Source organism: Bombina bombina, chromosome 7 (genome assembly GCF_027579735.1).
Source record: "Bombina bombina isolate aBomBom1 chromosome 7, aBomBom1.pri, whole genome shotgun sequence".
In the NCBI taxonomy this organism is placed as follows: domain Eukaryota; kingdom Metazoa; phylum Chordata; class Amphibia; order Anura; family Bombinatoridae; genus Bombina; species Bombina bombina.
In genome coordinates, this window is record NC_069505.1 from 60,645,591 (window position 1) to 60,672,658 (window position 27,068).

General features: G+C 38.4%; 2 protein-coding genes across 3 annotated transcripts in view; one reads left to right on the forward strand and one right to left on the reverse strand.

Moving 5' to 3' along the window:
- SCYL1 (SCY1 like pseudokinase 1) overlaps window positions 1–1,328 on the forward strand; it is an 80,768-nt gene extending 79,440 nt beyond the window's left edge. For both annotated transcript variants that reach the window (XM_053720137.1, XM_053720138.1), the window contains exon 19: window positions 1,172–1,328. The gene's annotated coding sequence lies outside the window, so the exon portion shown is untranslated. The remainder of the gene's footprint in view (window positions 1–1,171) is intronic.
- The window catches only part of LOC128665888 (serine/threonine-protein kinase MRCK alpha), a 420,939-nt gene continuing 395,105 nt past the window's right edge, over window positions 1,235–27,068 (reverse strand). Inside the window, exons 31-37 of the mRNA XM_053720136.1 lie at window positions 25,918–26,015; window positions 22,071–22,155; window positions 19,403–19,523; window positions 12,338–12,455; window positions 11,488–11,572; window positions 9,973–10,058; window positions 1,235–2,053 (exon numbers count right to left, since the gene is read on the reverse strand). Coding sequence (XP_053576111.1) covers window positions 2,006–2,053; window positions 9,973–10,058; window positions 11,488–11,572; window positions 12,338–12,455; window positions 19,403–19,523; window positions 22,071–22,155; window positions 25,918–26,015 — 641 coding nt within the window. The 3' untranslated portion in view covers window positions 1,235–2,005. The remainder of the gene's footprint in view (window positions 2,054–9,972; window positions 10,059–11,487; window positions 11,573–12,337; window positions 12,456–19,402; window positions 19,524–22,070; window positions 22,156–25,917; window positions 26,016–27,068) is intronic.

Genomic DNA, 27,068 nt, shown 5'->3' on the forward strand with positions numbered 1-27,068 from the left:
AAGAGGTTGGCTCATTTGCCAGATGTTCAATCGTTTGTTCAAGCTGTTGCTAGAATTATACCTGTTTTCAACCCTATTGCTCCTCCATGGAGCTTTAATCTTGTTCTTAAGAGTTCAACAGGCATTCTATTGATAATGTTATGAACTTGTAAAGTATTATTTCTGTTCGCTATTGTTCCGTCTCTGTGTCCCAATCCTCCTCCCAAGGAGAGCTTATTGCATAATATGGATGTTATAGCTTTAAAGTTTTATCTTCATGCTACCAAGGAATTTAGTCGATCATCTTCCTTGTTTATCCGGTTTTCTGGAAAGTGCAAGAGTCAGAAAGCCACAGATGTTACTCTCTCCTTCTGGTTCAGAAGTTTGATTTGCATGGCTTATAACGAGGTGGGTCAGCAGCCTCCATCCCGTATTACGGCACATTCTACCAGGCAGTGTCTACTTCCTGGGCCTTCAAGAATGAGGCTTCAGTTAAACAGATCTGTAAGGTCGCTACCTGGTCTTCGTTACATACTTTCACAAAATTTTACCGATTTGATGCATTAGAGGCTTCTTTATCTCTCTACTTTTCCTTATCCTCATCTTGAACTGGGAGGGTAGGGGAAGTGGGAGAGATATTTCAATGCCCTGTTTGGGCTGTCTTTGCCTCCGCCTGGGGTCAGGTGAAGTATTTCCCATAGGTTATGAATGGAATTTGTGGACTCTCATTGCCAAGAAAATAATTTATCAGGTAAGCATAAATGGTAGAATGAAAAAAATTATATATATATATAAATCGGATATTTAAAAATGAAAAGAACACTTTCTGCTATGCGAAAAATATTCATAACTACCTTTGGCTTTAATGCAGTTGTTCTAACACTGTCGGGTTAGGGCACGAGCAAAAAGTGTTAGTTAATTTTTCTGAACAGCACGCTCAGATGAAGTCTATGGGGCGAATGAGTTAGCGCGGTCCCAATATCCGAAGTCCTGAAGTTAGCACGCATTGGGTTTAGCTTTCACGCTAACTTTTTACTTTCAACTTGTAATACGCGTGTTCACCCGTCTGTGTTTTGAGGGCAGAAGATGGCACGCAAGAGAAAAATCCAGATTGTGCACCACATGTAATCTGGCCCTTTAGCGCTGACTATAGTGTGTCACTAACCCATTTGTTTTATTATTTTGTTTGTAGTTTCAGGTAACTGAACAAAATCATCACATACTTTGGAATTTCCCAGAATGAAGACAGAAGGTCAAAGGTTTCATAATATTTATGTTGTATAAATTTTTATCTTACATACACTGCTGTATATTTACAGCCGATGAATAAAACATTTTTTCAAACCATACTATATTATCTTTTTTTTTTCTCTCTCAGTATTTCCATATACAATAAAATTCAAAACGTCCAAAATACTTTTTTTTTTTTTCCCTTTTTAAAAAAGTTCAGGCACATTTTTTTTTGTACTTTTAGATATACATATTGCATTTTGTAAAGACTGTTTTATACACAGATTTGTGCACATAAAATCTTTTGAGGTTGCTTAGCAACTATCATTTTTTTTGTATCACATCTGACTTTAAAGAAATAGTTCTAAAGCTGTTATATAGATGACAGGTAAAGGACGAGGGATGGTAGGTTTTATATTTTCAGCCTTCAATTGGGAATAAAATTCTAGAATGTATATACATTTTGCTACAAATGATAGCTCATCTTTATACGATGTACCCTGGTCCATAATCTACTGTCCTGTCTTAATACTTTCATGCTTAAATGGCTTCTTGTAAATGCAAGCAGTTGGTCCATTCTGAGTTTGTGTGTCGGAAGGAAACTTCCAGTTGAAATTGAAGGAGGGTCGCTCCATCCTGCAATACCGTGTTGGTCACAATGAAATCAAACATCCCATAATTAGGGGGAAAATCCAGACTCCCCATGTATTTGGCGTGGCCTGTGGCAGTGATTGCATTGGGTTTACAAAACATGGCAGCTGGTAGCGTGGAAGATTAAATACTCAATATTCCGTGGTTATGAAGAAGTCTTGGAGAGGTTGAGAAAGCTGGTTTGACCTGAAATCTGAAAATAATAAAACAACAGTTATAATCTTGTGTGTCTCTGGGAAAACAAAAATGAACAGACATTCAGTAGGCACGTGCATTCGGCAGTTTCATTATCTCGCGGTATTTCGGAGCCATATTTATTCTTGTGAAAGTGCAACACACTAATATGTGTGCAAATCCAGATCTTAGTGAGTTGCATTATCACAAGAAGAAATACGTCCGAATGCCGCACGCTTTTACCACCTTTTGCTTTCAGCCACTAATGAAACTGCCGAATGCACAAACCTAATATTCAAGAACAATTTATGTCACACAATTCAGAAGTCATTAATCCACAACAAAAATTAGACTATTACAGGGATAGTGTATTAATGGTTCAAACATATTTAATTTTTTTTTTTTTTATAGATTTTGCCTTATTCATAATTATTTAACTCATATGGAAGCTTCCTTTGTCTAAATGTTTATTTATAAATAAAATAATCATTAAAAAAAACTCAAAACTAAGAGAAATGTTTCCTAAACATCTAAATATATTATTTTATTTACTGCATGAATAAGGGTTATGTCCCTTTTAACTTATTTCAGACTGATAAAGTTAAAGGGACGTCATACAGTTAAACATTTTCCCAGTGATACATTTTTTCCATGTTGGATTGTACTGAATTGTTGACAAATAGCTCTTTTTGCCTTTATTTTGTCTGCAGCTATTTTTCAATAGCCAAACTCCCCCTACGATTTGCCTTACTTGGAGTAGCCAATTAGTCCACAGGACAAGAAGGTTAGCATTAGTATAAAATGCATTGTTTTGCAGTTGTTTTCTAATTAAGCCAATTAGGGGGAAGATGTGCGACAGGGTTAGCCTTAAGAAGTAAGGTGCATTTCAAATTTGAGAATTGAAAATAGTTTTCAGAGCTGAATTACACGTAAAGGAACTAAAATAAATAATAAAATATTGCAAAGTTGTTGTGGGGGACAAGCATAATGCTATCCTTCATACTAATTAATGCCTGGGATAAGCATAAGGCTATCCTACATACTAATTAATGCCTGGGACAAGCTTAAAGTTATAATTTGTACTAATTAATGCCTGGGACAAGAATAATGCTATCCTACATACTAATTAATGCCTGGAATAAGCATAAGGCTATCCTGCATACTAATTAATGCTTGGGAGAAGAATAAGCCTATCCTACATACTAATTAATGCTTGGGAGAAGCATAAGCCTATCCTACATACTAATTAATGCCTGGAATAAGCATAAGGCTATCCTGCATACTAATTAATGCCTGGAATAAGCATAATGCTATCCTACATACTAATTAATGCTTGGGAGAAGAATAAGCCTATCCTACATACTAATTAATGCTTGGGAGAAGCATAAGCCTATCCTACATACTAATTAATGCCTGGAATAAGCATAAGGCTATCCTGCATACTAATTAATGCCTGGAATAAGCATAATGCTATCCTACATACTAATTAATGCTTGGGAGAAGAATAAGCCTATCCTACATACTAATTAATGCTTGGGAGAAGCATAAGCCTATCCTACATACTAATTAATGCCTGGAATAAGCATAAGGCTATCCTGCATACTAATTAATGCCTGGAATAAGCATAATGCTATCCTACATACTAATTAATGCTTGGGAGAAGAATAAGCCTATCCTACATACTAATTAATGCTTGGGAGAAGCATAAGCCTATCCTACATACTAATTAATGCCTGGGACAAGCTTAAAGCTATAATTTGTACTAATTAATGCCTGGAATAAGCATAATGCTATCCTACTTACTAATTAATGCCTGGGAGAAGCATAAGCCTATCCTGCATACTAATTAATGCCTGGAATAAGCATAAGGCTATCCTGCATATTAATTAATGCCTGGGACAAGCTTAAAGCCATAATTTGTACTAATTAATGCCTGGAATAAGCATAAGGCTATCCTGCATACTAATTAATGCCTGGAATAAGCATAAGGCTATCCTGCATACTAATTAATACCTGGAATAAGCATAAGGCTATCCTGCATACTAATTAATGCCTGGAATAAGCATAATGCTATCCTACATACTAATTAATGCCTGGAATAAGCATAATGCTATCCTACATACTAATTAATGCTTGGGAGAAGAATAAGCCTATCCTACATACTAATTAATGCTTGGGAGAAGCATAAGCCTATCCTACATACTAATTAATGCCTGGGACAAGCTTAAAGCTATAATTTGTACTAATTAATGCCTGGAATAAGCATAATGCTATCCTACTTACTAATTAATGCCTGGGAGAAGCATAAGGCTATCCTACATACTAATTAATTCCTGGAATAAGCATACGGCTATCCTGCATACTAATTAATACCTGGAATAAGCATAATGCTATCATGCATACTAATTAATGCCTGGGACAAGCTTAAAGCTATAATTTGTACTAATTAATGCCTGGGACAAGAATAATGCTATCCTACATACTAATTAATGCTTGAGAGAAGCATAAGCATATCCTACATACTAATTAATGTCTGGAATAAGCATAATGCTATCCTACATACTAATTAATGCTTGAGAGAAGCATAAGCATATCCTACATACTAATTAATGCCTGGAATAAGCATAATGCTATCCTACATATTAATTAATGCCTGGGAGAAGCATAAGGCTATCCTATATACTAATTAATGCCTGGGACAAGCTTAAAGCTATAATTTGTACTAATTAATGCCTGGAATAAGCATAAGGCTATCCTGCATACTAATTAATGCCTGGAATAAGCATAAGGCTATCCTGCATACTAATTAATGCCTGGGACAAGCTTAAAGCTATAATTTGTACTAATTAATGCCTGGGACAAGAATAATGCTATCCTACATACTAATTAATGCCTGGGACAAGCATAAGGCTATCCTACATACTAATTAATTCCTGGAATAAGCATACGGCTATCCTGCATACTAATTAATACCTGGAATAAGCATAATGCTATCCTGCATACTAATTAATGCCTGGGACAAGCATAATGCTATCCTACATACTAATTAATGCCTGGAATAAGTATAATGCTATCCTACATATTAATTAATGCCTGGGAGAAGCATAAGGCCATCCTACATACTAATTAATGCCTGGGAGAAGCATAAGGCTATCCTGCATATTAATTAATGCCTGGGAGAAGCATAAGGCTATCCTACATACTAATTAATGCCTGGGAGAAGCATAAGGCTATCCTACATACTAATTAATTCCTGGAATAAGCATAAGGCTATCCTACATATTAATTAATGCCTGGGATAAGCATAATGCTATCCTACATATTAATTAATGCCTGGGAGAAGCATAAGGCCATCCTACATACAAATTAATGCCTGGAATAAGCATAAGGCTATCCTGCATACTAATTAATACCTGGAATAAGCATAAGGCTATCCTGCATACTAATTAATGCCTGGAATAAGCATAATGCTATCCTACATACTAATTAATGCTTGGGAGAAGAATAAGCCTATCCTACATACTAATTAATGCTTGGGAGAAGCATAAGCCTATCCTACATACTAATTAATGCCTGGGACAAGCTTAAAGCTATAATTTGTACTAATTAATGCCTGGAATAAGCATAATGCTATCCTACTTACTAATTAATGCCTGGGAGAAGCATAAGGCTATCCTACATACTAATTAATTCCTGGAATAAGCATACGGCTATCCTGCATACTAATTAATACCTGGAATAAGCATAATGCTATCATGCATACTAATTAATGCCTGGGACAAGCTTAAAGCTATAATTTGTACTAATTAATGCCTGGGACAAGAATAATGCTATCCTACATACTAATTAATGCTTGAGAGAAGCATAAGCATATCCTACATACTAATTAATGTCTGGAATAAGCATAATGCTATCCTACATACTAATTAATGCTTGAGAGAAGCATAAGCATATCCTACATACTAATTAATGCCTGGAATAAGCATAATGCTATCCTACATATTAATTAATGCCTGGGAGAAGCATAAGGCTATCCTATATACTAATTAATGCCTGGGACAAGCTTAAAGCTATAATTTGTACTAATTAATGCCTGGAATAAGCATAAGGCTATCCTGCATACTAATTAATGCCTGGAATAAGCATAAGGCTATCCTGCATACTAATTAATGCCTGGGACAAGCTTAAAGCTATAATTTGTACTAATTAATGCCTGGGACAAGAATAATGCTATCCTACATACTAATTAATGCCTGGGACAAGCATAAGGCTATCCTACATACTAATTAATTCCTGGAATAAGCATACGGCTATCCTGCATACTAATTAATACCTGGAATAAGCATAATGCTATCCTGCATACTAATTAATGCCTGGGACAAGCATAATGCTATCCTACATACTAATTAATGCCTGGAATAAGTATAATGCTATCCTACATATTAATTAATGCCTGGGAGAAGCATAAGGCCATCCTACATACTAATTAATGCCTGGGAGAAGCATAATGCTATCCTGCATATTAATTAATGCCTGGGAGAAGCATAAGGCTATCCTACATACTAATTAATGCCTGGGAGAAGCATAAGGCTATCCTACATACTAATTAATTCCTGGAATAAGCATAAGGCTATCCTACATATTAATTAATGCCTGGGATAAGCATAATGCTATCCTACATATTAATTAATGCCTGGGAGAAGCATAAGGCCATCCTACATACAAATTAATGCCTGGAATAAGCATAAGGCTATCCTGCATACTAATTAATACCTGGAATAAGCATAAGGCTATCCTGCATACTAATTAATGCCTGGAATAAGCATAATGCTATCCTACATACTAATTAATGCTTGGGAGAAGAATAAGCCTATCCTACATACTAATTAATGCTTGGGAGAAGCATAAGCCTATCCTACATACTAATTAATGCCTGGGACAAGCTTAAAGCTATAATTTGTACTAATTAATGCCTGGAATAAGCATAATGCTATCCTACTTACTAATTAATGCCTGGGAGAAGCATAAGCCTATCCTGCATACTAATTAATGCCTGGAATAAGCATAAGGCTATCCTGCATATTAATTAATGCCTGGGACAAGCTTAAAGCTATAATTTGTACTAATTAATGCCTGGAATAAGCATAAGGCTATCCTGCATACTAATTAATGCCTGGAATAAGCATAAGGCTATCCTGCATACTAATTAATACCTGGAATAAGCATAAGGCTATCCTGCATACTAATTAATGCCTGGAATAAGCATAATGCTATCCTACATACTAATTAATGCTTGGGAGAAGAATAAGCCTATCCTACATACTAATTAATGCTTGGGAGAAGCATAAGCCTATCCTACATACTAATTAATGCCTGGGACAAGCTTAAAGCTATAATTTGTACTAATTAATGCCTGGAATAAGCATAATGCTATCCTACTTACTAATTAATGCCTGGGAGAAGCATAAGGCTATCCTACTTACTAATTAATGCCTGGGAGAAGCATACGGCTATCCTGCATACTAATTAATACCTGGAATAAGCATAATGCTATCATGCATACTAATTAATGCCTGGGACAAGCTTAAAGCTATAATTTGTACTAATTAATGCCTGGGACAAGAATAATGCTATCCTACATACTAATTAATGCTTGGGAGAAGCATAATCATATCCTACATACTAATTAATGTCTGGGATAAGCATAAGCCTATCCTACATACTAATTAATGCCTGGAATAAGCATAATGCTATCCTACATATTAATTAATGCCTGGGAGAAGCATAAGGCTATCCTATATACTAATTAATGCCTGGGACAAGCTTAAAGCTATAATTTGTACTAATTAATGCCTGGAATAAGCATAAGGCTATCCTGCATACTAATTAATGCCTGGAATAAGCATAAGGCTATCCTGCATACTAATTAATGCCTGGGACAAGCTTAAAGCTATAATTTGTACTAATTAATGCCTGGGACAAGAATAATGCTATCCTACATACTAATTAATGCCTGGGACAAGCATAAGGCTATCCAGCATACTAATTAATGCCTGGGAGAAGCATAAGGCTATCCTACATACTAATTAATTCCTGGAATAAGCATACGGCTATCCTGCATACTAATTAATACCTGGAATAAGCATAATGCTATCCTGCATACTAATTAATGCCTGGGACAAGCATAATGCTATCCTACATACTAATTAATGCCTGGAATAAGCATAATGCTATCCTACATACTAATTAATGCCTGGAATAAGCATAAGGCTATCCTGCATACTAATTAATACCTGGAATAACTATAATGCTATCCTGCATACTAATTAATGCCTGTGACAACTTAAAGCTATAATTTGTACTAATTAATGCCTGGGACAAGAATAATGCTATCCTACATACTAATTAATGCTTGGGAGAAGCATAAGCCTATCCTACATACTAATTAATGCCTGGGATAAGCATAATGCTATCCTACATACTAATTAATGCCTGGGAGAAGCATAAGGCTATCCTGCATATTAATTAATGCCTGGGAGAAGCATAAGGCTATCCTACATACTAATTAATGCCTGGGAGAAGCATAAGGCTATCCTAAATACTAATTAATGCCTGGGAGAAGCATAAGGCTATCCTACATACTAATTAATTCCTGGAATAAGCATAAGGCTATCCTACATATTAATTAATGCCTGGGATAAGCATAATGCTATCCTACATATTAATTAATGCCTGGGAGAAGCATAAGGCCATCCTACATACTAATTAATGCCTGGGAGAAGCATAAGGCTATCCTGCATATTAATTAATGCCTGGGAGAAGCATAAGGCTATCCTGCATACTAATTAATGCCTGGAATAAGCATAAGGCTATCCTGCATACTAATTAATGCCTGGGAGAAGCAAAAGGCTATCCTAAATACTAATTAATTCCTGGAATAAGCATAAGGCTATCCTACATACTAATTAATTCCTGGGAGAAGCATAAGGCTATCCTGCATACTAATTAATGCCTGGGAGAAGCATAAGGCTATCCTAAATACTAATTAATGCCTGGGAGAAGTATAAGGCTATCCTAAATACTAATTAATTCCTGGAATAAGCATAAGGCCATCCTACATACTAATTAATGCCTGGGAGAAGCATAAGGCTATCCTACATACTAATTAATGCCTGGGAGAAGTATAAGGCTATCCTACATACTAATTAATTCCTGGAATAAGCATAAGGCTATCCTACATATTAATTAATGCCTGGGACAAGCATAAGGCTATCCTACATACTAGATAAGTGTATACCTTTAGGAAATATTAGGCAGACTTGCTGGGCCTATGGCTCTTATCTTCCGTCAATATCTGTTTCTATGAAACATTTTATATAAAAAAAAATCTCAAGGTGTTTACTGTCATTTTAAGTATTGGTTATAGAAAAGATATGTAAACAAGGTTTATAGAAAAAAAAACACATGCTCCCAGTGCAAAAGGTGTATAAATGCTGGTCTACACAGCTGTTGATGGCTGCATCCAGAAGTTCTTGAATTACGTGTTGCAGGGTCACTTTATCACCTTATTAGCAAATCAAAAGGCCTTCGGTCACAACAATTTAACAACAAATCAGTGAACTACTCTGAAAATCTATATTTGAGTGGAAGAATGCAAGAATTACTATTGTTACAGGATTTTTAGCTGACATTCCTTCTATGTGCTCTTTTGTATGTTATTAGGCGCATAGTTAAAGTACGCTCCAGAGCAGCAGTGCACTACTGGTAGCTAACTGAACACATCTGGTGATCCAATGACAAGAGACAAACAATACTAAGAGAATAAAGCAAATGGAAAAGTCTTTTTTTAAATTGTATGCACTATCAATCATGCACATTTCATTTAGACCTTTATCCCTTAATTAATTAATTCCCAAATGTATCTTAGAAATAAGGTACCTCATTTAGAATATCTGACGAAGGAATTAGACTGGTGGGAGAACACAGAGAATCCTCAGATTGTGAGCTGCAAGAACTTCTCTTTACTGCAAAGAAAAGAAAAACATCATTTATGCTTAGCTGATAAATACATTTCGTTGATGGTGTTAAGAGTCCACAATTCATTACTCGTGAGCATTACCCTTCTCTACCACTAGGAGGAGGTAAAGAGCTCTATAAAATCCCTCACACATACCTGAGTCTAATGTATCACCAAGCAAGTAAGGTAAGAAAAAGGAATGATGAAATCTTGTAGGAAATCACAGAGGAAATCTGGTAGGAAATACAAGAATCCCACAGTAGACGGCTGCAGGTCAAGTCTCTTTGCCATCTGAGGGCAGCCATGGCAGAAATTCCATTGGAAATAACTTTACTGCTTGTTTGAAAGTAAGTGTATATAATCCCTTTATTACCCATTCCCCAATTTTTCATAACCAGCACAGTTATAATAATATACTTTTTACCTCTGTGATTACCTTGTATCTATGCCTCTGCAAACTGACCTCTTATTTCAGTTCTGTTGACAGACATGCATTTTTAACCAATCAGTGCTGACTACTAGGAGCTTCACGTGCCTGAGCTCAATGTTATCTATATGAAACACATGAACTAACGCCCTCTAGTGGTGAAAAACTGTCAAAATGCTTTCCGATTAGATTAGAGGCAGTCTTCAAGGTCTAAGAAATTAGCACATGAACCTCCTAGATTTAGCTTTCAACTAAGAATACCAAGGGAACAAAGCAAAATTGGTAATAAAAGTAAATTGGAAAGTTTTTTAAAATGACATGCCCTATTTAAATCATGAAAGATTTTTTTTACTTTACTGTCCCTTTAAAAAGACTGCAGCCTTGGAAACGTTTTCATAGCAAGAAGCACTACAACAGCACTAGTCAGTAGACATTCGTACATTAAAAAACAAGTAGCAAACAGCCAAACCAATACTAAAACATATCAGCAGAGGTTATGGAAATAGGAATTGTCTTTTGCTTCCCTTTATGGATCTACATATAGTCCTAACCACCGATTATAGAGCGTTTATGAAAAATGTCCCATGAGGTGAAACAAAGAGTCATAAACCATACCCCAAATACATCCCTCTCACGGGAAACCGGCCTCAATATAGACTAAAAACTTCTTTCTCTGAAGAATCAAACGCACATCTTCATTCTTCAACCATCTCCCGCAGAGGCAAAGAAAAGACTGAGGTATGAGTGATGTGGGAGGGGTTTTATAGAGCTCTTGGGGTTTGGGAATCTTTATCTCTTCCTAGTGGTAGAGAAGGGTAATTCCCATGAGTAATGGATTGTGGACTCTCACCACCTGTATTAAAGAAATACTTGTGTTTGTTCCTGCAAATTTCCACATTTTATTGGCACCCAGCATGCAGTGCTGCTCTTGGGTTACACAGCTTGGGCACACTATCTCACAAAGGTTCCCCACCCACCATACAGTCACTGTCTTGTGCTCATGCTTTACCTAAATAATTGTCACTACTGAAAGATAAAGGTCTTCCTGGAACTGCCGCCTCTACTCCAATGCTTCTCCTTTTCTCTTCCTGAGCCTGTGACAAAAAAAAAATGTTGGGCATTTTGTATCCCAGTTGTGAATAGGTTCCTGTTGTAGTTTAAGGGATATGAAACCCAACACTATTCTTCTTGATTAAGAAAATTGTTTAAAACTGTATACTCTTATCTAATTTGCTTTGTAGTCTTGATATCCTTTGTTGGCTCAGGAGCAGCAGTGCACTACTGGGATCTAACTGCTTATAGGTGGCTGCACACATATGCCTCTTGTCTTTAGCTTACCTGTGTTCAGCTACCTCCCAGTAGAGCATTGCTGCTCCATCAACAAAGGATACCAAGAGAATGAAGACAATTTGATAATATAAGTAGATTAGAAAGTTGTTTAAAATTGTACGTTCTATATGAATCATGAAAGAAAAAAAAATGGATTTCATGTCCCTTTAAGGAGTTAAAGGCACATGAAACAAGTTGGGATAGAGACATAGCGATATAATAATAAAGTACTTTAATTACTTTACCTGTAAATTTATACTGCAGTGCCTCACCATTAACCCTATCTTTTTAGTTTCTGAATTGTAAAGCTCTAACTCCCCCTACACATTTCCTTCTATGGCTGTATCTATATCTATTTTGCTTATTTTTGAAAATTATTTTAAAATACTTGCCAGCAATTTAAAAAAAAAAAAATTATGCAAACTATTTTTAATTAATTAGCCCTTTTAGAATAAGCACAGATATCAACCAGTTTTATGTACAACTCAAATGTTTCCTGCATTCACACACTTTCTCAAGACCAAGCTTACCACCGGTAGGTCCTTCAGCTGATGCTTCCCATCTCCAGGACCAACATGAACCAAATGGTTAAAGTTCTTTGGATTAGAGATCAGTTTGGACCTCATTTCTGGGTTTTTCAACATAACTCTGTAGGTACAACGCATGAAATACATTTACACTAGCATTTATATTTCTTGCTGATGTAGTTTGTTACGTTTTTAAATATGAAACGGGAGGTAAAAATCCTTGTATAAAAGCCGAGGTGATTTTTAATCCCTAAACAATATGAAGGGCCACTGTTTGAATTATAAAAAAATGCTTGAATTAGAGAGTGATATAACCACAAATTCTAATTTAAAGGGCCATAGAAGTAAAAAAAAAAAAGTCATCCTCTAGGGGTTAAAATGCTCACAACCTGTGCACCAGAGTGGAAACTGCCGCTGATCCAATAAACAGTGCTAGTTAAAGTGATGGTAAACTTCAGACCATAAGAAAGTGTGTATACATTTATAATAAAAGATTAATAATCCTACTTGGTATCTTCTGTTCCTCCACCCCCTCATTTCTTCTTTTGGTTGGGCTGTGACATAGAGAGCAGTCCCACCCACTCTTTAAATAGGTTTTCAAAGGGCTGGACTTCAAGAATGTCATATGACACACACACTGATTGGATGTTCATTGTAATGGTCATTAGAAAAAAAAAGTTCATCCCAGTTGGATGGCATAACATTGTAATACAAGCTTTACACAGATTGATTTAAAAAAACAAAACAAAAAAAAACACATAATTTATGTTTACCAGATAAATTCCTTTCCTTCCTGGCAGGGAGAGTTCATGACTTCATTCCTTACTGTTGGGAAATACAACACCTGGCCACCAGGAGGAGGCAACGACACCCCAGCCAAAGGCTTAAATATCCCTCCCACTTCCCCTATCCCCCAGTCATTCTGCAGAGGGAACAAGGAAAAGTAGGAGAAACCTCAGGGTATAAAAGGTGCCAGAAGAAATATAAAAAGAGTGCCGCCCATCAAAAAAAATAAAAAAATTACGGGCGGGGTCGTGTACTCTCCCTGCCAGGAAGGAAAGGAATTTATCTGGTAAGCATAAATGAGGTTTTCCTTCCATAAGGCAGAGAGAGTCCACAACTTAATTCCTTACTGTTGGGAAAACTATACCCAAGCTCTATAGGATACTGAATGAATTATGGGAGGGAACAGAAAAAAGAGGCGGACCATATTCGGAGGGCACCACAGCCTGCACAACTTTTCTCCTGAAAGCTGCTTCAGCCAAAGCAAACACATCAAACTTGTAAAATTTAGAAAAAGTGTGTAAGGAGGACCAGGTAGCCGCCTTACAATGCTGATCCATTGAGTCTTAGTTCTTAAAAGCCTAAGAGAAAGCCACTGCTCTAGTGGAATGAGGCGTTATCCTCTCAATAGGCTGTCATCCCGCTGTCTCATAAGCTAAGCGGAATACACTCCTCAACCAGAAAGATAGAGAAGTCGTAGTAGCCTTCTGCCCCTTACACTTCCCCGTATAGATGACAGAGGAAAATTGTCTGAATTCCTTAGTAGCCTGAAGATAGAACTTCAAGGCACGAACCACATCTAGATAGTGAAGCAAACGTTCCTTCACTGAAGAAGGATTAGGACATAAGGAAGGAACAACAATTTCTTGATTAATGTTACGATTCGACACCACCTTAGAGAGGGACCCTAGTTTAGTGCGTAAAACCGCCTTAGTATGAAAAACCAGATAAGGGGGATCACATTGCAAAGCAGAAATCTCAGAAACTCTGCGTGCAGAGGCAATAGACAACAAAAAAATAACCTTCTAAGGTAACAATTTAATGTCAACAGTTTGCATAGGCTCAAACGGAGCCTGCTGCAAAACACTAAGAACAAGATTGAGGCTCCAAGGCGGAGCCCCAGATCTAAACAAAGGTCTGATCCTAGCCAAAGGACTGCACATCCGGAAGCTCAGCCAATCTTTTGTGCAGTAACACCGACAGGGCCGATATCTGTCCCTTCAGTGAACTAGCAAATAAACCCTTCTCCAGTCCATCCACGCTCTTCACACCAGTACAAATAAGTCCTCCACACTTTATGGTAGATAAGACAAGTAACTGGCTTATGAGCTTGAACCAGAGTGTCGATAACACTCTCAGAAAACCCTCTTTCAGCTAAGACTAAGCGTTCAATCTCCACGCAGTCAGCCTCAAAGAATCTAGATTTTGATGAACGAAGTGACCCTGTATCAGCAGATCTTCTCAGTGGAGGTTACCTTGTCACAGAGATAAGGACATCTCCACCAGATCCGCAAACCATGTCCTTCACGGCCACGACGGAGCAATCAGAATCACTGATGCTCACTCATGCTTGATGCGAGCCACCACACGAGGGAAAAGCGGTAATGGATGAGAAAGATATAAGTCTGAACCTCCATGGTACTGATCGGGCATCTATCAGTTCCACCTGAGGATCCCTCAACCTCGACCCGTAATTGGGTAGCTTAGTATTGAGGCAGGATGCCATGAGATCTATCTCCGGCGTCCCCCACTTGCTGCATATCTCTGCAAACACCTCGGGGTGAAGAGACCATTCCCCTGGGTGAAAGGATTGCCTGCTGAGTAAGTCCGCTTTCCAGTTGTCCACACCCGGAATGTGGATCGCTGACAGCGTACATTTGTGAGTCTCCGCCCACTCTAGTATCTGAAATACTTCTCTTATCGCCAAGGAACTTCTCGTTCCCCCCTGATGGTTGATGTAGGCAACCTAGGTTATATTGTCTGATTGGAATTTGATAAACTGGGACAATCCCAGAAGGGGCCAAGCCTTCAAGGCATAGAAGATTGCCTGGAGTTCTAAATATTGATCCGGAGGACTCCTGGGTTCACAGACCTCGTGCCTTCTTGGCACCCCAAACGGCTCCCCAGCCAGAAAGGCTTGCGTCCGTAGTCACAATCTCCCAGGACGGACTCAAAAAGCAAGTGCCTTGGGACAGATGATCTGGACAGAGCCACCAGGAGAGTGAGTCTCTCGACAGGCTGTCCAGCACAATCTGTTAAGACAGATCTGAATGGTCGCCATTCCATTGTCTCAGCATGCATAGTTGTAAGGGTCTGAGATGGAATCTGGCAAAAGGAATGATGTCCATGCAAGACACCATGAGTCTGATTACCTCCATATACATTGAGCCACTGAGGGTCTTGAGGAGGCCTGGAGGGCAAGACATGCAGAAGTTAGCTTGCAACGTCTCTGATCTGTGAGGAACATTCGTATGGATATGGAGTCTATTATAGTTCCCAGAAAAGTAACCCTTGTACTTGGAGTAAGAGAACTCTTTTCTAAGTTTATCTTCCATCCATGTGATCGAAGAAGATTGAGAAGGGACTCCGAATGTTCTTCCGCTAGACGAAAAGATGGTGCCTGTAACAAGATATCGTTCAGGTAAGGCGCTACTGCAATACCTTGTGTTCTGGCAACGGCTAGAAGAGCCCCCAGAACCTTCGTAAATGTCATTGGAGCAGTAGCTAGGCCAAACGGAAGAGCTAAAAACTGGAAGTGCTGGTCCAGAAAAGCAAACCTCAGGAACTGAAAATGTTCCCTGTGAATCGGGACGTGAAGGTATGCATCCTTCAGGTCTATTGTGGTCATAAACTGTCCTTCCTGAACCAGAGGAAGGATTGACCGTATTGTCTCCATCTTGAAAGAGGGAACACTCAAACTTGTTTAGGCACTTTAGGTCCAGAATTGGACGAAAAGTTCCCTCCTTCTTTGGAACCACAAAAAGGTTAGAATAAAACCCCAAACCTCTTTCTGCTGTAGGTACCGGGACAATTACTCCTAGAGAGGAGAGATCCCGTACTCAACCTAAGAAGGCAGCCCTCTTTTCTGGTCTTGTAGACAGACTGGAGAGTAGGAATCTGCCCCTGGGCGGATGAGACTTGAATCCTATCCTGTATCCTTGAGATACAACCTCCAGGACCCAAGGGTCCTGTACATCCTGGAACCAAGCATCTGAAAAAAAAAAGAGACAGTCTGCCCCCTACTCGATCTGATCCCGGATTGGCCCTTCATACCGATTTGTTCTCGGCGGGCTTCTTAGTCTGTTTGGACTTATTCCAGGAGTGAGCGAGCTTCCAAGTACTCTTGGGCTGCTCGGACTTGGATGAGGACTGCGTCATTGTAACTTGTCAGCACAAAAGGAACGAAAATTAGACAGTTGCAGTCCCTTAGGCCTATTCTTCTTATCCTGCAGTAGGAAGGCACCTTTCCCTCCGGTAACCATAGAGATAATGGAGTCCAGCCCTGGACCAAATAAAATGTTACCCTTGAAGGGAAGAGAAAGGAGTTTGGGTTTAGAAGTCATATCCGCAGACCAAGACTTCAACTAGAGAGCCCGGCGGGCTAGAACCGCAAAGCCAGAAGCCTTTGCATTTCTGCGAATAATCTGCATATTCATGTCACAGAGTTAGCGATTCTAAGTGCTTCAATTCTCTCCTGAATATCCTTGAGGGGAGTCTCTACCTCAATAAGCTTCGACAGTGTCGCACTAGTAGGAAGCTGCTCCAGCAACCGCGGCTACAGCTGTCGCCGGTTGAAATAAAAACCCTGTATGTTGAAACATTTTCCTCAGAAAAGTTTCCATTTTCTTATCCATAGGCTCTCTAAAAGAAGAACTATCCTCCAGAGGGATAGTAGTATGCTTAGCCAGTGTAGCGATAGCACCATCCACCTTAGGGATGGAGCCCCACAAATCTAATTGAGAGTCAGGGATTGGGAATCATTTTTTAAAAGTAGACAAGGGGGAAAAAAGAAGTTCCTACTCTTTCCCATCCGTTACTAATAATGTTTGCCATCTTAACTGGCAGAGGAAAAGTCAGAGGGACCTTCCTATCTTCATAAACTCTGTCTAATTTTAAAGATCTTAGGTCCCTTTAGGGAGTGTAGCCTCTGGAACCTCTAGTGTAGACAGAACCTCCTTTAATAAAAAAAACGCAGATGCTCAATTTAAAATCTAAAGGAGGGTTCTTCCGCTAAAGGAGGTTTAGAAACTGAAGTCTCCGACTCAGAAAGTTCACCCTCTGAAGCTACAGAGGTTTAACTCATCCTCGGATAGCTGGGCTATAGTAGCTAAATACGACAAATATTTAGATGACTCTAGGTCAGGAGAACTATGTTTAACCTTTCTCTTGTGTTTGTTAGAGCAAGGTAAGGCCCTCAGGGTCGCAGATACCGCTGATTGTAACTAGGCGGTCCGCTTGAAAAAGGCCCCCTCTAGATGGAGGATTAGTTGAGCCATGGGGTACTGCATGTGGAGCGGGTAAATGTAGAAAGGGTAGAAGTAGACAGCTCAGAATGGCTAATAGTGCTATGAGTATTAGCAGGCTTGTCTCCCTTCTTAGACTTTAGAAAAGTGTTTAGGTAAATGGCACAAAATTGAGCAGGCGGGCAAACCACAGCCTCCTCACAATATAAACAGGAAATATTAATCAGTACAGAATGAGCGGAACCTTCTAATGAGTATCAGAGTCCTCCATAGCTTTGTATACCCACAGAAGGACAAACAAAAAGAAACACTTTTATTTAAAAAAACAGCACCTTAATACTCTCAATGACTGGGGCACTCACCACCTCCTAGACCCAGACAGCCAACAGTGAAAACGCTCTCCTCAGGAATGATGTCTGCAGCAGGATCTTAGGAAATGAAACCAGGTCACGTGGTGCGTAAGACAGGACTTCCCCTGCTATGAAAAAGGGCGCTAAGCTATTATGAGCTGCGCAACACTTCAAAAATGAAAGTGAAACCCGTTTGTTCCAAGCTAAAAAACACACAGTCAGTGAGCCTAAAAAAACTCACATTAAACAGATATAAATCCCTAAACTGTTCAAACAATCTCCCTGAAGGAGATATTAATCCTTGATCCTATCGAGGTATAAAGGAACCAGAATGTGACCCTGCATAGCGTTTTAAAATGTATATATAAAAAACTGTCTTACCCACCAGGATCCATGCTGTGGAACAGGCACAGCCTCTCAAGTGTGACAGTCTTGCAGCAGCGCTTCTGACATGGACTTGAGTGTGTAGCAGCAAGCAGTGAAACTCATCAACACTGATTGCTCAGGAGCTGTTAGCGACAGTCTGGATGGGTTCCCAGAAAAACTTTCCCTGCATCTCCAGACTCTAACTTTCATCAATACTCTCACTGGTTTATACGATTACTTAAAACTCCAGCCCTTTCTTGAAGGGAACATACCCATTACAGGACTATCTAAATCTTCTGCCACCTCCTATAGTGACGAAAGGCAAAGAATGACAGGGAGGATAGGGGAAGTGGGAGGCATATTTAAGCCTTTGGCTGGGGTGTCTTTGCCTCCTCCTGGTGGCCAGGTGTTGTATTCCCCAACAGTAAGGAATTAAGTTGTGGAGTCTCCCTGCCTTATGGAAGGAAAGGTACACATATACTTTTTAATGGCAGAGATTAGCTAAAGTTTACCATCACTTTAAACAGCAGAGTCATGTGATTAGCACTTCTGATTGGAACAGTGGTAGTTTCTCTTTGCGGGGGTTAATCACATTGTAGCGTAGGGTCAATAGTCTTAAAGGGCCATAAGTTAAAAAAATGACATGCGCTAATTTGTATGGACCTTTAACATACAAAAATATTTAAACCTATAAAGAACATGATTGAGGATAGATAGCTAGATTGACCAGCAACGTGCACTAGTTTAGGAGGCTTAGTGTCAGATTCTAGAGCCTGCGTTAAAGGAAAAGGTGCTTTGGCGCAGGCCCTGGGATCCTCTGCACTAAGCCTTTTATTAGCGAGGCTGAGGCTCTGTGAAGAAGGGTCAGGATTAGCGCTGCTCTCCAGCGCGCTAGAGGAAAGTAGAACGCTACAACTGCAAAAAAACATTATGCACACTAAAGCTCAGATGGACTCCTCCAAATACTGCAAATGATTAGTGGAGTTTGGCTACTGAAATAATTTTTCATTTGTTATTCGGCTGATATTTTATAGCAACACAACACAGAAATGTCTGTATAACCAGCTTTATGTCGCTTTAAATAAATAAAAAAGGTTTATTTTTACCTCCTCTGCTGTTGTCGTTCTTCTTCAGAGATTCGGAAGGAGAAATGTCTCTTGCTTTTTGTTTTAACCAGTTGTCGTCCGCTGTTTTCAGAGGTCTCTGGAACATGAAATTCATCATGATCTGTGAAAAAAAAAAAAAATATCACGTCTACAAGTTGCCTGGCTAAAAGCGAAATAAATCTATAGTCATGTTAACGAGGGTTTCAAAATATTATATGAAATAGAATCGGAAAATTAACATTATTAATGTTTCTTCTTTCTTGGTCATGAAAGCAAATTCACTGGATAAGATTTGTGGAAATACAAATCTAAGAATGGATAAAAAATATACAGCAAAACAACGATGCTTAACGTGTAAAATAATGTAATAATATACAAGTGTTAATTAGCAGTAGCAAGTTAGGACAAGCAAATTTACTATCACAAAATCTTCCATTAGTCTGTATATAGATTTATTATGGAGCATCTGTTTAAAAGCCCATAAAAATAATACAGACCTCCCAACCAACTAGCGCTGTGGAATCTGTTGGCGCACTACAAATACCTGATAATAATAATAACCAGTAGCAGACCTACTTAATAACAGAGGGCCCTGGGGCAAAAACTTATAGGGGACCACAAGGTAAAGAAATCATGCTGTTCGGTATACAGTACTTATTTTGAGGATAGATAGCTAGATTGACCTGCAACTTGCTCCCTTGCAGTAGGATTGTACACATTCTACACACGGCTTTGTATAGATTGGCTGCTATAGGCCCCCATAGCATCTGGGCCCTGATGCTGCTGCACCAATGGTAGTTCCGCCCCTGCTCCCAACTGTTCCTTTTTGAGAGGGACAGTCTAATTTTAAGCTTTGTCCCTCTGAGGTAGCCATATGTCCCTATTTGCAGAACTTCCATTAGCCTTGCCTAGACACGCCTACCAACCACCAAGACATGTCCCTGACCCGCCCACTATCCACCTCCCGACATTGCCCCCACCCACAAAATGGTGATGGCCCCCCTCAACTTTCCTAAGAAAGTTGGTCCCTACAATTTGACCACAAATGTTGGAAGGTATGTATTCAATACTCACTATTACATATCTCATAGGACATAAAATATGATTGATTAAATTGTTTGTATGTTTAATTAATATGTTTTCAATTATAAATCAACATATTTAAACTGCTGCACATCAATAAGTAGTGAGCTCAAAACTTAGGGCTACAGACCTGCAAAATAATATTGAAATAAACCAGCAAATCACAACAATAAGTCCTCCTATATTTGTTAAAATAATATTATAATATAATACATTTTTAAATGCCCTCCTTGATATCTGGAGCCCTTTAATACTTATGTTTACGTCTCCATAGTAACATACACAGTCCTCACCTCTGTCAATAGGAGAAACGTCTCACAAAATGCAAATATTGGTGTGGCTTGAGAGTGACACTAGAGTTTTCTCCTGAAAGAAGTATTGTACCTTTAAAAAGCACATTAAAGGGGGCGTGGAGGAGATACCTCAAGACTTGATGGTCTTGATAAGAGATCTTAAGATATTACCCACTATTAATACAGAATTCTTATTGGCAACTCTAGATGTTTCTAGCTTGTATACGGCAATTCCACATAGAGAGGCAATAGAAGCCATTAAACAAAAGACTGAACAGAAAATGCCTATTGGTCCACCTACAGAATTTATGATGTAATTACTAGAATTTTGTTTGCAATATAATTACTTTAAATATGAAAAACATAACAGATGGGAACAGCAACAGGGTTCAATGTGGCCTCAACATATGCAACACATATATATGATTGTAAGTTCCCACGGGAATAGGGCCCTCAATTCCTCCTGTATGTGTTAGTAAATTTTGTCCTGTCTATTACAAGTTTTATATCTGTGTTTTATTTAAATTAATTGTACCCATGGACACAAGATTTAAAGTGAATGTAAATTTTGAATCAAAAGTGCCCGGTTTTTAAAAATTAAATTAAAAACAGGGGCACTTTAATTTTACATTTCACTGCTGTTGTGAAAAAAAAACCTTACCTTTTACACTTGACAGCAGCTCCAGCTTCCTCCACCCGTCACAAAGCCTCTTCTTGGGTCTAAAATGAGGAATCAGGCTTTCTCCAATCACGGCGTTGAATCAGACACTGATTCCCCTGGGGGGGAAGCCGTAATTGGAGGATGACCGATCCATCATTTCTGACATCAGAAATGGCTTGCGACGACTGGAGGAAGCTGGAGCTGCTGTGAAGTTTAAAAGCTAAGGTTTTTTTTCACAACACAAGGGAAATGTAAATTTTGATGAATTAAAATGCCCTTGTTTTTAATCAAATTTTTAAAAAACGGGCACTTTAGCATCAAAATTTACATTCACTTTAAGATTTGGATTTGCACAAATCTTAGTGTGTAGAACTTTAACAAGAAGAATTGCATCTAGTGGCTGCCTTCTTCGCCGCTTTTGGCAGGTAACAAAACTGCACACACACATATATATATATACATACACACACACACACACATATATATATATACATACACATATATATATACATACATACACACACACATATATATATATATATATATACATACATACATATATACAATACATACATACACACACATACATCTTTTGTAAAATAGCAATGATGGAAAAGGGTATATTACTGACCTGCCAGCTTGTTCCTTAGATATACTAAGCGGACTTTCTCACTTCCATAAACACAGAGGGAACCTTCTGCATTAAGTGGTCGAACCTGAATTAGATGAGAGAAAAAGTAAGTTGTTATATTGTCACTCTTGAATGTCAGGGATCTAATTTCAGAGATGGGTATCTTTCTATGATCAATAGTTCCAAAGATTCTCAGTCCCACTTCCAAAAAAGTAATACAAAAGAAAACCGAGGCGCCACTTCAAAGGCAGTGAATGACAGTGCAAGGTGTAATGCACACGTTTATGAATCAGAACTGCAATAACAAAGACGAAGTGAAGGATACTTACAAAAGAGTTGCACTTATCTCTTAGTGCTAATCCATTAGTCTGGGATATCACAAGTTCCCCAGCTAGCTCACCTCAAGCCACAATGGATCCTAAACTGCAGTAGGTGCGTTGTCGGTACTGTCCCCCCCCCAGTAATCAGTGTGATAATAAATCACCATCCAGGACTCAGACTATACTTAAAAAAATCCACCAAGCTAACTTGGAAATTAATTCAATAAAAGTGTGTAACACGTTAAAATACAATGCCAAAAACGCTTCGCAAGTAAATCTTGCTTCCTCAAGCAGCATGTTTTTAAATAGACAGTCTAGTCAAAATTAAACTTTCACGATTCAGATAGGGCATGCAATTTTACACAAATTTCCAATTTACTTTTATCATCAAATTTGCTTTGTTCTCTTGGTATTGTTAGTTGAAAGCTAAACCTAGGTAGGCTCATATGTTAATTTCTAAGCCCTTTAAGGCCGCCTCTTATCTGAATGCATCTGACAAGTTTTCACAGCTAGAGGGCGTTAGTTCATGTGTGCCCTATAGATAAAAATTTTGCTCACTCCCGTGGCGTTATTTAGGAGTTAGCATAGACTGGCTAAAATGCAAGTCTGTCAAAATAACTGAGATAAAGGGGCTTAGATACAAGGTAATCACAGAGGTAAAAAGTATATTAATATAACAGTGCTGGTTATGCAAAACCGGGAATGGGTAATAAAGGGATTATCTATCTTTTTAAACAATAACAATTCTGGAGTAGACTGTCCCTTTAACTTGTGTTACACACTAGCTGGGGAGCATGTGATATCCCAGACTGCTGGATTAGCAGTTTGAGATAAGTGCAACTATTTTGTGAGTATCCTTTACTAGGGGGACCTATATATGAGGGGACCTGATATTGTGCCATTGGAACACCTTCTTTTATGTGTTGTTATATATCTCTATGTGATACTGCACAATGTAAAACTCTATGTTTTGTTAGGTTTTATATTTTCCTGTCAAATTTAATTTATCCTAACAATTTCCCTTGGCCAGGGGGTGACCATATAGGAGAAATAAAAAAACTACTGATTGCTTATAGGGATTTTCCAGCCAAAATTGGAACCCACATGGATGCATTTCAGTTTTGAATAGAAGCATTTTTGTAATACACGTAATAGCAAAATGCTTCTAATAAAAGCTATAGCTGTTTCAAACGTTTATTTAAGTATGCGCCGTGCACCAGCATTTTAAACACAGCACTTGCTTGTACCATCTGGTAATGACTCAATTTGTTAATTGCTGACATGATACAAGCCCCACTGGTGCTCTGGGCAGCTGCAGTATTTAAAATGCTGGTGCACTGAGAATATCTAGCTATGCTTCATATGCAGAGAAAAAAGTTAGCACTAAAACAGTGATAGCTTTTACTAGAAGCATTTTTGCCAATACATGAAGATTGCAAATATTTTTCTATTAAAAAATGTAAATCATCTATGTGCATTTAAATTTTGACCGTAATGTCCCTTTAACAAAAGACAATTCATCTGTAAGACTCCACTCCTAATAATAAATGATCTACAGTATAATCACAACAGGCCTGAAGGACAGCTATAAATAAGCAAATAGCATGTGCAACTAATGACTGTTTAATATAACAGTGTTAAGTCTGGATTCTGCATTTCGATTTCTAACAGGAATTGGAAAGCCAGCAATTTTTTTTATTAAATTTCCGAAAAGGGGACAAAACAAATAATAGAAGTATATTGCTACATGTTTTTACTACACATAATTCAATATTTTATTTCACAATCTCAAAGCGTTTAATGCACCTTTAAACGTAACATCAAGGCGCAATTATCACAGACAGTTTCTAAAAATGGTTTATTAATGGAACATTGCAAATTACTTACTAGTATTAGGGCAGGGACTCAGGAGAGTGAAAAGGGCTGTCGCTGATATGTGGGCGGGGTCATGTTTGGAGGGGTGGCGAATCTCGGTGAGCAAGATAAAGTGCGGGTCTGGGTGATAGGTGGGCGTCTGGTTTATTTGTGGGTGTGTCTGGGTGGTCTATGGGGCTAAGGTAAATTCTGCAAATCAGGACATATGGATGTCTTAGAGGGACAGACAGAATTAGGGACTGTCCCGCTCAAATAGGGTCAGTTAGTAGGTCTTATTTATGTTATCAGGTGTCAATTTGAATTATTGAATAATTACAGATACAAAGAATGTACTATGGTGACAATGCCCGAAAACTGGAAACAGCAGGTTGATGGGGCTGCAGGTTTTAGCTGAGATATTAGAATGTGTCCATTGGCAGTGAGGTCCAATCATAGGTCTGATATGAGATGGATTACAAAAGCCACAGAGACTTGGGTTCTCCAATGACATATGATCTAGGCACATGCTTAAAGGGACACTAAACCCAATTTTTTTTCTTTCATGACTCATATAGAGCAGCAATTTTAAGCAACTTTCTAATTTACTCCTATTATCAATTCTCTTGCTATCTTTATTTTAAAAAGCAGGAATGTGATGCATAGGAGCCAGCCCATGTTTGGTTGAGAACCTGGGTTATGCTTGCTTATTGGTGGGTAAATGTAAGTCTCCAAAAAGCAAGCGCTATCCAGGGTGCTGAACCTAAAAAGGGCTGGCTGCTACGATTTACATTCCTGCTTTTAAAATAAAGATAGCAAGAGAACGAAGAAAAATTGATAATAGGAGTAAATTAGAAAGTTGCTTAAAATTCCAAGCTCTATCTGAATCATGAAAGAAAACATTTGGGTCCCTTTAACAGGAACTGCAAGGACATGGGATCTAATCTTGGCTGACACAGCAGGGATGTAACTAGAGTTTACTCGGCCCCAGGGAAAAGGCTGTGGCAGGACCCCCATTTCAGCCTTGTCCTGGCTGTTTGCAGAAGCTGAGTGGGCAGACAAATAGGAGAAAGAGGAGCTGCTTCTGTGAGACAATGAGTGATCTATTCTGCCAAAGGATAGACCCAGCCTTCCTGTACAAATATGGTGCCAGGCTGTAACGGCCATCTTGGAAACCCTGACATCATATTTGTAACCGCAAATCTACACACATTCCTCAAACAGTGAACCCTGCTTTTTAGGCGGAACACAGAGGGGACAGACATGATGCAGGTGGTTTTTTTTTTTTAAAGGAAACTAAAGTCAAAATTACATTTTCATGATTCAGATGCAGCATATGATTTTACAAAGCTTTCTTTTATACTTCCATTATTATAATATGCGTAGCCTTTTTATATGCACACTTTCTGAGGCTCCAGCTGCTACTGAGCATGTGCAAAAGTGCACAGTGTATACGTATATGTGCTTTGTGATTGGCTGATGGCTGTCACATGATACAGAAGAAGACAAAATGGAATTAACTTTGAAATTTGATAGAAAATAACTACTGCTCATTTCATATTTAAAGTATGTGCTATTCCACTGGGGGGGGGGGGGGGTTTATGCTTATGTTAATTATGCAATTTGACTGTATTTAATGGTCCTTTAACACCCACTTTCATTAATATGCAACTCACCTTCTTGAGGGGGACAGTCTGGATCCACTCACTTTTCCGGACATCAAAAATGTCCACTGCATTCTCACTAAAAACTGTGAGGTGTGGAGAGGTATACGCTGGAATGACAAGTTTACAAACAGTTTATTGTAGTTGCAGAACCACATGAAGACCACGGTTCCACAGCTATCTCACACATGAGCTAATACACCAAATACAGTGATATGTTCATTGGGTAATAAAGTGAAAATATAACCTGTTTGAATCATCCAGTTGTAAATCACTAAGTGCTAGTGTCTCCCAAGACAAACAGGATTACTTTAGAGACCACCCTGGAGTCATTTTAAGACCATCAAACTCCTATAGAAGTCATTTGCACATCATCAGACATCCTCAGGCTTGTAAAGTTATCAGCTAAGGTAAAGAATTCTGGGTAATGACTTCAGAATGATTAGCAGATGACCTTACTGATTACTTCACAAGCACGAACAGCCAGTGAATGACCATAAAGTCATCTCATTTAAATAATTCGGCCTGTGGGTAAACTTCAGGATGGCTTCTGATGACTAGTCTGGAGTCATCAATTACTTCAAATTGACTCAAAGAAGATCATCATTTCTGACTAGGCGACTAATCTACAGTTTATGCACCAATATAGTATGGATGGTTTAAAAGGTTTCTATATTTTAATACCTAATTCTCACCCAAAATCAAACATTTATTAAAACCTTAAAGGGACAGTAAACTCAAAAAAAATCTTTCATGATTTAAATAGGGCATGCAATTTTAAACAATTTTCAAATTTACTTTTATTGCCAAATTTGCTTTGTTCTCTTGCTATTCTTATTTGAAAGCTAAATCTAGGAAGTTCATGTACTAATTTCTTAGACCTTGAAGACTGCCTCTAATCTGAAAGCATTTTGACAGTTTTTTCACCACTAGAGGGTGTTAGTTCATGTGTTTCATATAGATAACATTGAGCTCAGGCACGTGAAGCTCCTAGGAGTCAGCACTGATTGGCTAAAAATGCAAGTCTGTCAAAAGAACTGAAATAAGGGGGCAGTTTGCAGAGGCTTAGATACAAGGTAATCACAGAGGTTATGCGAAATTGGGGAATGGGTAATAAAGGGATTATCTACCTTTTTAAACTACAAAAATTCTGGTGTTTACTG